The sequence below is a fragment of the Acomys minous genome, assembly GCF_964271855.1.
Source record: "Acomys minous genome assembly, chromosome: 17".
NCBI classification, from domain to species: Eukaryota; Metazoa; Chordata; class Mammalia; order Rodentia; family Muridae; genus Acomys; species Acomys minous.
The window spans coordinates 11838506-11850224 of NC_140500.1; the positions used below are offsets into that span (position 1 = coordinate 11838506).

At 42.1% G+C, this 11719-nt stretch overlaps 1 protein-coding gene across 1 annotated transcript in view; it reads left to right on the forward strand.

Annotated features, from left to right (window-relative positions):
* Positions 1 to 10495, forward strand: part of SLC15A5 (solute carrier family 15 member 5) — a gene marked incomplete at its 5' end in the record, with an annotated part of 97209 nt that extends 86714 nt beyond the window's left edge. Inside the window, 2 exons of the mRNA XM_084765951.1 lie at positions 7542 to 7650; positions 10341 to 10495. Coding sequence (XP_084622077.1) covers positions 7542 to 7650; positions 10341 to 10488 — 257 coding nt within the window. The 3' untranslated portion in view covers positions 10489 to 10495. The remainder of the gene's footprint in view (positions 1 to 7541; positions 7651 to 10340) is intronic.
* Between the last annotated feature and the right edge of the window lie 1224 nt (positions 10496 to 11719).

Below are 11719 nucleotides of genomic sequence, written 5' to 3' on the forward strand. Positions count from 1 at the left end.
TTATAAGTGGATATTAACCATAAAGTACAGGATAACCATGCTACAATTCATAGACCCAAAGAAGCTAAGTAACAAGGAGGGCCTGAGGGAAGATGCTTGAATCTCACTCAGAGAGGGAAGTAAAATAGGTATTGAGGGTGGATGGATGGAGGTAACTGTATAGAAGGGAGGACACAGATGGGAGGAATGTTGGGAATTAAGAGTAGGGACAGCATCAGAGAGAGGGCTAGGTGAGAAAACAGAAATTAGAGATGGGAGACATCTCTTGGACTTGCCAGAGTCCTGAGATAGGGGGGTCCCCCTAGGAAGTCTGTGGGTATCACCCTTGCTGAGACTCCTAATAGCAGGAGAAATGGAGCCTGAAGTGACCACCTCCTGCAGCCAGACAGGACTTCCAGTGGAAGGATAAGCACACCCACCTACCCACAAAACCTTTGACCCAAAATTTGCTCTGCCTACAAGATGTGCAGGAACAAAGATGGAGCAAAGATTGAGGGAATGGCCAATCAAAGACTGCCCCTACTAAAGACTCACATCATGGGAGAGAACCAATCCATGACACTATTAATGTTACTCCTCTATGCTTGCAGACAGGACGCTAGCATGACTCACTGAGAGGCTTCACCTAGCACCTGATGGAAGCATATGTAGAGACCCACAGCCAAACATTAGACAGAGCTCAGACGGTCCTATGGAAGAGTTGGGGGAACTACTGAGGGAATCAGAGGGGTCAAGAACTCCACAGGAAGACCTACAGAGTCAACTAACTTGGGCCTATGAGGGCTCACAGAGACTGAACCATCAACCAAAGAGCATGCATGGACTGGCCCTAGGCCTCCTGCACATATATAGCAGTTGCACAGCTTGGTCTTCATGTGGGTCCCCCAACAACTGGAACTAGCACTCTCTCTAACTGTTGTCTGCTTTTGGATCCCATTCACCTAACTGGGATGCATTTCCTGGCCTCAGTGGGAGGGGATGCACCTAGTCCTGAATGACTTAATGTGCCAGGGCAGGTTGGTACCCATGGAAGATGCCCCCCTTGTCTGAGAAGGAGAAGGGAGAATGGGGCAGGGGTGTGTGACAGGGACCTAGGAGGAAAGGATGGGAGCTACAATCATGATATAAAGCAAAGAAAAAAAGAGAGAGGAAGGAAGGAAGAGAGGAGAGAGACAGAGACAGAGAGAGACAGAGACAGAGGGGAGAGAGAGAGAGAGAGAGAGAGAGAGAGAGAGAGAGAGAGAGAGAGAATGCCTCACAGCCAAGCCCACAGGAAACAATTCCTCAGTTGATATCCCCTCTTGCCAGATGACTCAAGTTGACAGAAACTAACCAACACAGGAAGGACAAAAGGAAAGAAGGAAGGAAGAAAGAAAGGAAGGAAGGAAGGAAGAAAGAAAGGAAGGAAGGAAGGAAGGAAGGAAGGAAAGATCAATGGGAAGAGAGGACATATGGAAAGGAGGAAGGGGGAAAAGAGGAAGGAAGGTGGTAGGGAGAGTACCAGTAATTCAATAATTATGTGAAAGAGTTTCATATTATGTCTCAAAGTGGCCTTGATTTCTGTGGTTGCAGCTCATTCTAGTACCTTCTATTTATTCCATTGATAAAGAAGAGACTTCCAACTGTTCTCAAAATAGAACACGGTGGCTATAAATAAAACACTTGACACTGTGCCTATGATAATGCAGTGGTTTTTCAGTCTCTTGTACTCACAACCTGGGAGGAGCGGACCCAGCTTGACAGACATGGCAAGGCCATGTGAGGATGGGATTGTGCTCAAGAACAGCTTGAACATGTTAGGTCTGTGGGTTCAAGCTTAGCAGCAGCAAAGAGGTATGATGGCCTCTGGCTTCTGAAGGAGGCTATGGTCGGTTTCTTGACATTGCCTTGATCATTGGTAAGAAAGTGGAATCTTTTGGGCTGAGCCTAGGGCCAAATGCAGCTATTCATCCAATCCAACTTATGCTTTTCTTGTGGGTGGGGAACATGTCTAACAGGAGCCAGAAAATATGTGGATCAGCCTTTGAGGCCTGTGAAACCCAAACACAAGGCAAAAAAAAAAATGAAATTTTGCTACTCAGGATACAGCACCTATTGCTACAGAGAAATAAGTGTTTTTCTGTCTTATTAGGAGTTCTGTTGTTTCGGAGTACAAGTATATGTTTCTCGTTCAGGTTCCAAAGTTTTATATTTCCTGAACATTATTCCAAGGACCTCATGTTATCTTGAAAATGAGTCTCAGATTTGGGGTAAAGGCTTTGTGTGAATGAGGGGTTTGGGGAACAACCTGAGACAAGCTATTTCAAAGACAGCCACCCAGGGGTGTTTGAAGTCATCTGTTGAGCGACAATGGTAGAAATTACATCTGGAGTCAACATGGACAGTGTGCTCCTGTCAGAACAGAGGAAGAACTGTCTGCTGAGTGGCGTGTCACCTTCTTGCCCAGGCCATAAGTAGAGGAACTGCAGGGTAAATAGAGGAACTCTCCACAGGAGGCTGTGCTCCTTCCTGTTGTCTCTGAATTGGCCGTGACAACTTTAGATAAGGAGCAACAGTGCAGTGCGTGTGTATGGAGTCCAGTACTCCCGAACAACTTTCACTTTCCTCGCCTATTTAGAACCTTCTCTTAAGCAAGTTGAGCTGACCACCTCTTGGTACCCAATTTTTTTTCTTTAAAGTTGGTTTCAATGAGCAAATAAACTGAGGTTAGCAAGTGCTGTCTAGGGAGATGCTGAACAATGACAAACATTTTGAAGGTTTTCTTACTTCCGTGGTGCAGCACTCCCTACTAAACAGCTTGATATATTACTAAAGCAAGTACCTAGGGTTCTCTGAGCGTTGACAACTTGTGTGTTATGACGAAGCCATCAGACTCTCACAGCAATCCTCCTCCGGCCTCCCAAGCTGCATTTCCTTACCCTCCTTGACCTAAAGCCTCCACTTTGTCTCCTTTTGCAAGGATGCTCCTGGCGTCCATCAGCTCCTCGAAATGTCAGATGAAAAATGGCCCAAATGTGAATTACGACAATAAAAGTTTATAAGCTACTAAAATAAAGTTATAGCGCTAAGAGCTGAGTCAACTGACGATGTTAAATGGAACATTTTACAGCCGGTCCTGAGATAATGATAAAAAAAAAAAAAGGGTGGTGGGGGCTCATAGAACATGAAGAAATAACTGACAGGAAACAAGCTCCAAATCAAGTGCAGGGTACCTGATTTCTGTGTGAGAGCTATCTCTCAAAGGGGCAGGGGAGGTGATGGTCTGATGTGTATGGAAGGCCTTTTTGTACCCTTTACAGCCATCATCTCTTTGATTCTTGTAAGAGCACAGTGAGAAGAGGATTGATGTCATCATTCTTGAGTGGAGAAACTGAGGCTCAAGCCTCCCACTTATTTGCTTAATGACAAAAAATGTTCAGAGGTGAAGATGGGATTGGACTTTGAAAGTCTTCCTTGAGCCCAGGCACTTTGTACTCCTTACACTCAATGTGCCTCCCACTGTTGAAAGACAAGTACTAAACAAAGCAACCTTTAGCTCTTAGGAAGACTCTGTCCAACCTGAGGCTTGACTTTGTCCCAAGCTTCCAATCCAGCCAAGGGCTCTGTTTACCGTAACGCTCACCACAAAAGCCAGCTTTATCTGGAATGTTTAAAAGAGCACATAGGAAAACTGAGTTTCCACTGCCACCTGCCCATGGAGGACAAGGCAGAAGGACACGCTGAAGGACTGTGACGACCACACAGTGAGTTCTAGGCTAGCCTAGAAACTTTATGAGAACCTCAAAATTAAAAATGAAAACAAAACAAAACCAAAAAACAGCCTAAGGGCCTAGGTTCATTGCATGGAACCTACTTAGCATGTGCAAAGCACTAAATTCAATCTCCAGAACAAGATGATAGATAGATAGATAGATAGACACAGACAGATAAGAATTAGGAATTAGAGTAGGTAATGTGGCAATCTGATATTTTATTTTTAAGTAACCCCACTTACAAAATGTTTAGGGACTAGCTTGACATTTCTGCTTCCTTCCTCTAGCCTCTTGGTATTGTGTCCTCCATCTGGCACCCCCACATTCCTATATACCAAGTCACAGTGATTTCTATCCATGCCCGCTGTGTCCCCAATGACAGATGGAAGTGTACTGCCATGCCCAGGGGACTTGGTGCTGTCTCCCGAAAGGCTGGTATTTGCTGTAATTGCAAAATCTCTTAGAAATATGATGTTTTACCTCTAAAGATATTTCAGAATTTATATTCTTCTCCCTCATTTGACTTTGTTATAATATAAAGATAGTCTTTTCAATTACTTATTATGGACCGAAATTCATGCTCCAAGAAGAATTAATGTCATGTTAATTCTCAGGCTTCATGCACTCCGTGCAAACCTCTTACTCCAGCTAGGGTAACACAATGATAAAATGGTATAATCACATGACATACAAGGTGGTGGAGTGAAATGGAAAGGACAAAAATATGATTGGGATATTAACTCAAGAGAAAAAGAAAATAGCACTGTGTAAATGGGCTTCGTAGGGTAGCTTAGTTCTTTCTGAAAATAAGTGGGATGTTAGCTCACCTTTTCTTGACCTACACCCTAACTCCCCCATTCGAATACAGTTGTGTATTTAGTCCCCACACATGCACAAGAATAAAGAGTAGTGGCTAGGTGAGACAGACAGATACAGAAATGCAGAAAAAGGAGAGAGAAATGGGGTTACTGTATTCATTCATAATATACAGGAAAATACTTGGTGTGACCACTCATTTAAATACCATATGAATGCATCATCATGTCAATATAGAAACTGAACCAGGCATTGCCTTTATAATGGCACACAAATTAATAAGATGAGGAAAGTCTAGAGAGATGGCTTAGTGGCTAAGAACACCAGCTGCTCTTCTAGAGGACCTGAATTCCCAGAACCCAGATGACAACTCATCCATCTGTAACTCTAGTCCCAGACAGATCTAATGCCCTCTTCTGGCATTCTAGAGTGCTGAATGCACATGGCACACAGACATACATGTGCACAACACACCCACACACACATGCACACAATCTAAATAATAATAATAGATTAATTAAATGGGGAAGTAGAATCTGTAAAACACCTCTAAACTCAGTACCAATATTTCTCTTTTAAGATACCATCGGACGCTGTATCCCAGACTGGCCTCAGACTCCTAGTGAGCCTGCTATCTCAGCCTTATAAGCACTGGGTCTTCCACATCAGCATCAACTTTTATTTATGGGGTTCAAGAAGGACACAAGCTAATTTCATGGTTGCGGCATTAACATGTTCCTCTGGGAAGTCAAATGACGGGAGAACAGCTTCATTTTTTTTCTAACAGTTTTATTAGTGACCAACCACCTTTGTTGTGAATAATTCTTTCAAATTTATTTTTATTAATTCCATATAACAAAATTTCATCATATTCACTACCCCCTTCTTTACCTCAACTCTTCCCAGGTCTACCCCCTCTTCCCCAGCTCTCAACTACATGTCTTCTTTATGGTTTGGTTTTCAGTAAATTGAGATCATTCCAAAAAGCCACAGCTGGTCAAAAGGCAGAGATCAACTGACTGTGCTCCCAGTTCCAATGAATACGTTTACAACATAATCTCTATACCTAAGGCTCAGGAAACACCATGAGAGACAGGGCAGAACAGAGTGTAAGCGCCAAAGGACCGGGATATATTTTGTAAGATAATCTTTTTTAGAAAAGGGAAAGGCAGGGAGGAGTGCAGGGAGGTGGGTAGGGAGGGGGGCAGGCAGGGAGGGAGGGGAAACGGAGAGGTTAAATAGGAAATGGCACAATTAATCACAGCTGTCTTAGGATATCAACCTAAATTTTAATTCAGATCTGACTCAAAAGTGTGTACTTTCCAGGAAGAGGCTAAGAGAGTCCTTCTAGTTACAGAAGCACCCTGTGGGATGCGCAAAGCACAGCACTGAGGGTCAAGGCTTTCAGCACAGACATAGATTGCCGTAATCCCAGACCCTCATCACTAACACCTTAGAAGCTGTGTCTCTATGATGGCAGGGGATACCCAGATGCTAGCATTCAACCATTCAAAGAGAATGGGCTTTTAAACACCAAACAGTATCGGATTTTCTAGCCACTCTGAACTGTTGCCGGACCTTTCCTGTAAAGATGAATTTTCCTTTTAAACATTCCACAATACTAGACAACGTTCCTGGCTTTTGAGGATTGACTAAAATAGGGTGTTACATTTATTATAACACGTATATTTCATCTAGTATGCTGATTAGTTATATATCAAAGTCCATTGAGGAAGGCTGGGGGATGACTCAGTTGGTGAAGCATGTGCCCTACACCAAAAGGCAGGCATGGTTATGGTGCATGATGTGACAGGCAGAGAGAGGCAGACTACTGGAGACTCCAGGCCTAGCCAAGCCCACATGGCAGAGTTCCAGGCCAATAAAGACACTGTTTTGAACAACAGCTGGAAGGGACGTAAAGACTGACACTCAAAGTTGGGCTTGGTGGCACATGCCTTTAATCCTAGCACTCAGGAGGCAGAGGCAGACAGATATCTGTGAGTTCAAGGCCAGCCTGGTCTACAAAGAGAGTACAGGCCAACCAGAACTATTACACAGAGAAGCCCTGTCTCAGAAAAGAAAGAAAGAAAGAAAGAAAGAAAGAAAGAAAGAAAGAAAGAAAGAAAGGAAAAAGACTGGCTCTCAAGGCTATCTCATGCCATCCATTATACATAGACTGCATGCATGTGTCTGCACAGAACACATAGAAAAATGTACACAAATACACACATGCAAAAAAACATACAATGAATAAAGATTTACTTGGATACAGAAAGAGGAAAAATTATAGCAAAGACCAAGAACAAAAGTCAAAACAGTAGCAAAATAATTATCTTCAATCCTGAAAAATATTATAAATACTCATAAGTTGACACTATAAGGAAGTGAATATCCTTTATTGAGTTTTTGAACTGGAGTAATTATTCATGGGGACCAAAGAAATGGCTGCATCAATCAAAGGTTAATGGTATGCATCCAACAGGCACAGTATCATGATCTTAATAGAAGCTTGGACTCGCCGTTTTGCTAAAATGGGTCTGCCTCGTCCATGTGTGTCATCTGATTGGTCTTGAAATTAAAATATGCAGGAGACAAAGGGATCATAGAAAATAGTTGTCAGTCACTCAATGTGTATTTATTCCATATGTTAGGCACAGAACTAAACACAGAGATTAGGAGACTAAATGAGGCAAGCACAGATGAGGCAAATTACTGTCACAATCAAGATTACCCTTAGAACCCAGGGAAAGAGTTTGCTACTTTTTCAGCCTGACATTTTTGGGTGTGTTGCTTATCATTTTTTTACTAATTCCAGAATTAAATGAACTTTTGGCAATGAAGTTTCAAATGAGCTTTCTCACACTGGTAATATTACTGAGGCGGATAATGCTCTTTGAGTTGCACGATAATAAAATATTCACAGAAGCTTGCAACTCTGCAGCTGAGTAACAATTACACCTTTGCTCCAAACAGGCAAGTGGTTTCCAAACACATTAAACAAAGGCAATTTAGAAAGCTTCTTCTTCATCCTGGCATCCTTGACGCTGCTGAACATCTTGGGACTCTGGAGGGCTTCACGGAGGTAAGTGTGTGAGAAGAGGACAACTTCTGACTCCATGAAATATTGGTTCGAGACTCATGAGTGAGCCAACAGAATCCCAGACGCCATGACGAGACAAATTAGCATCCTGCAGGAACATAAGGGATTATTCTGAGCAAAAAAATCTCCCTTTAGACTTCCCTTTCCCACCAGTTCTCATTACAAGTAGATGCTTTATTCCATTGGAAAGCGTGCTATGACGCCAACATGGTTTTCCTTGTCCACTACAGTACTACTTTAGAGTTACAGATAGCCATATGGATAGGTCATTACCACTACAAACAACTATCACTAAGCAAACAGCTAAGAACTCAACCTATGGCCCTAGAGAGCTGGGTTTCATTCAAGCCTTTAAATCAGCAGAGGCCATTTCAAGGTCAATAGACGGCAGTCCCTTAGAGACTCACCTAAGTGGTCAAAATAATGTAATAGCCTTTTCCTTTGCACAGCCTCACTTGTCTTACAACTAGCAAATGTAAAACACTATCTAATCATGGAAATATTTTTCATCCATTCAATGTCTATTTGCTAAAAAAAAAAAAAAAAAAAAAAAAAAAAAGCTCCATGAGTCAAGGCCCTCTGTATCATCTGTTTTCCATCTATCCATGACTGCCCTGCCCCTCTCTCTCCTCCTCCACCCCCCCCCTTCTTTCAGACAAATTCTAGCTATATGCAGAGAGCAAACTGTCTAACCTGTTGGAGTCTTTACACATGTAAACTATGACAATGTACCAACAGCTGGTCTTTAGAGAGAGTATTCTGTAAAGAGTGAGTCTCCATGTGTGTTACATCACAAAAACTAAAGTGCCATTGCCCTCACCTGCCCCACAAATAGCCCCACACATTGTCACTTCTCCTTTGCCCAAATCAGTTTTTTTTTTCTTCTACCAAATGTCTTTTGGATCAGCACCCAGGTGAGAGATGGGTGCAGCAAGCCAGAAGTTCTCAGAGTCAAAAATCAACAGATGCTCAGTGTCATCTATGGCCCTGAGTTCCCTGAGCTGATGGTCCATTATAGGAGACACTAAAAGATGGATGGGCATCAGACCTAAAACTTGCACAGCCCCTCTAGTATGAATATTTCTTACCCTACGCAGCACACAGTTCTACCTCTCTCCCACAATATGTAATTTAAATGCCAGGCCCTCAGATTACAAATGAAGCCAGAAAGTCAGAGAATCTTACAGAAAAGTCCAACAGGTATTTATTTGTCTCAGTTTTGTAGCAAAACAGATTCTGTCATGGAAACAGAAGCTGAAGACATGTGCTCCTTCCTCCAGCCACTGTCCCCACTCGTGGATGCTGAGTCCATCTGTCAATTTGTACAGCCCTGTGCTGACTCTTCATTGTTTTAATTCCCAATCTTTCTGTAAGAATTTGCTTTTGTCCCTTATAGAAACTATCTCCAGAGTCTGAGCTGTTGAGTTCTCTTCCACTGTGCAATATAAACAACAACAACACACTCCTTAACCTAGCTAGGTCTAGTTTCTCCACCTATAATTGTGTCACAAGATTACTTCAAATTGAGTCAATCCTCAAAAGTATTAGCAATACTAAAAGTGCCTACCAACTTAGTCTTATATACCCATTTCTCCTGCTTTATTCTTTTCTTGTCCTTATGCTGAGATATGGTCTAGTTGATCATGAGTATGATTGAGTTCAAGTCTTACCTGGAAATCTGAATTTATCAGCTCACCATGCATGCATCCAGCCAACCTGATAAGCACCATTCCAGGAACCAAAGAGACAATTTGAACCAAGGAATTTCATTAGTACAAAGAGGGCTGAGATCAGTGTCCAATCTAAAATATCCAAAATCTAAAATTGAATATCTACATTTATTGAGTGAGAGCTTGATGTGGGTGAAAGGAAAGAGGTAAGAATAAAAATGTCCACAGCAGAGATTAGAGCAAGCAAAGATGAGGGGCTAAGAACTAAGGCAGGTTTGATTCAGAAATAAGTCTCATTCAGTTCAAGTCTCCTATAAGTCATTAGGACATTGAACATTAGTTTTCTAGCTTGTAAAATGGGAGTAACCTCCTTCCTAATGTAATATGGTCTGAGAAGATACTCAGAAAAGGTAATCCGCTCTTAGGTTAGCGGTAGACAGTGGACATTTTAACATGTGGCCATGGTATCCTTCTTTGACAGTGGTCTCAGCATCAAATTCATGGTACATCTGGCACAGTACAGTACAATTCATAGCACATCTGATGAGCCCTTAGAGTCCAAGCAGCCATGGGAGCCACTACCAATATAATCTCAGGGTCTTTCTCATGGACAGTTCAGATGAGACTCGGGTGGTTGTAAAAAAAAAAGAACCAGTCTGCTCCTGCATTGCGGTGTGCATATCCTTCAATCCCAGCATTTAAGAGGCTGGGGCAAGAGGATTGCCCCAGTTTGCACAAGCCTGAACTACAGAGTCCTGAGAGAGCTTTGGCCACATGGCGAGACCAATAATAAGGAGCACCAGCTAACGGTCCTTATACACTACATAGAACTCTGCATCCTTGTGCAAATACTGCCCTGGTGAACCTCTTAAATAACGACCACAGCAGTGCCAGCGTCTATGAGCCCATCATAAAAGGTAGGCAAGCATGGAAGGAAAGTAGATGATTTATCAAGTCATCTGCGTCTGCTCCTAAGGAAAGCTTTCTTTCTTTCTTTTTTAGGTATTGTAATCTAAATCATTTTAATGCCCAGCACATCCACGGAAGTAATTGTGAAGAAACCCTTCTCCTCTCTGAAAAGTCTCTGAAATTTTATGGCAGTACACAGGAAACATCTTCAAGTATTGATCTTTGGGAGACAGCCCTCTGAAACTAGGTTTGACTTTTTCTTGCAATCGCCACTATTCAATATTTTCTTCTGCAGTTGAAGACTTTATACACTTGACTGGGAAAGTCAACATAAAGGAAAGTGACTATGAATGCTACCTATGTACTTTACAGAGAACGATTATGACCCTTCTAATAAACTATTATGATTTTAATGACATACTTTGCTCTAGAGCTAATAAAGTGATGTCAAAGTCTTGGTGATTACTCTATGACCAGAAAACAATCATTCTCTGAGTCAGTATATCAACCATATTGTGTGACCTTTACAGTGGTTCAGCAATTAAAAGTGACATGCACGGTTTGTTTATAATTTTAATGTCATTAGAAGCTAAGAAGCACTGGGTTTCCATTTTTTTCTTTCTGTACATTCACTAAGTCTTTTTTGCATTCTGGGTATTGTGATCATAAATAATATAAGTCTAGGTAGATAATAAATGCATATGTAATTCTGCTGTATTTGACCTTGGTATTCCACTAAGATCTATCTTTTTTTCTTCTTCTTCTTCTTCTTATTTTAAATGAAATCTTACTAAAATAGAGATCATTTGGTTTGGTTTCATTTGGTCTTGTTAGGTTTGGGACAAGGTCTCATTCAGCCTAGACCGCCCTCAAACTCAACTATGTATCTGAGGATTACCAAAGAACTGAAATTGCAGGCAGGTGCCTCCATGCTAGCCTTATTTTATATCATCATCGTCGTCATCACCGCCACAACCACCCTCATCATCATTATTGTCGAACAAAATCAATGCCCTGTCCCTTTGTCACAGTTGGTCTCAGTATCTGACAAAGTTTGGCTTTGAGCCTCCTCTCCCAGGTGACTTTCTTGCCCTCACACCAGCTGTCTCAGGGAGCCTAACCCGAGCTCTTCCACAGAGGCACCAAGACATTGAAGGTTCTCACCAGCACCCTCCACTGGCTTCCTCTCCAGGACTATGCCGAATTGGGCAAGAGCATTCACCAGTTCATTGCAACTGATTGTGACTGGGCACCTCTATTGATCCACTGTTTAGAGCTATGGAATAAACAGTGGCGCCAACTTGACTGGGGTTACAGTGTGTGTTTTTAAATACTCTTACAGCTACAAAGCACAAGGTGTTTGTCTTATTCCAGCTATTTGTTATTTGCTCGTTTGTTTGGAGGACAAGTTTAAAAAAAAAAAAAAAGACTAGCTCTTACAGGCAGAAATTCTTCCCCACAACTGTTTCCAA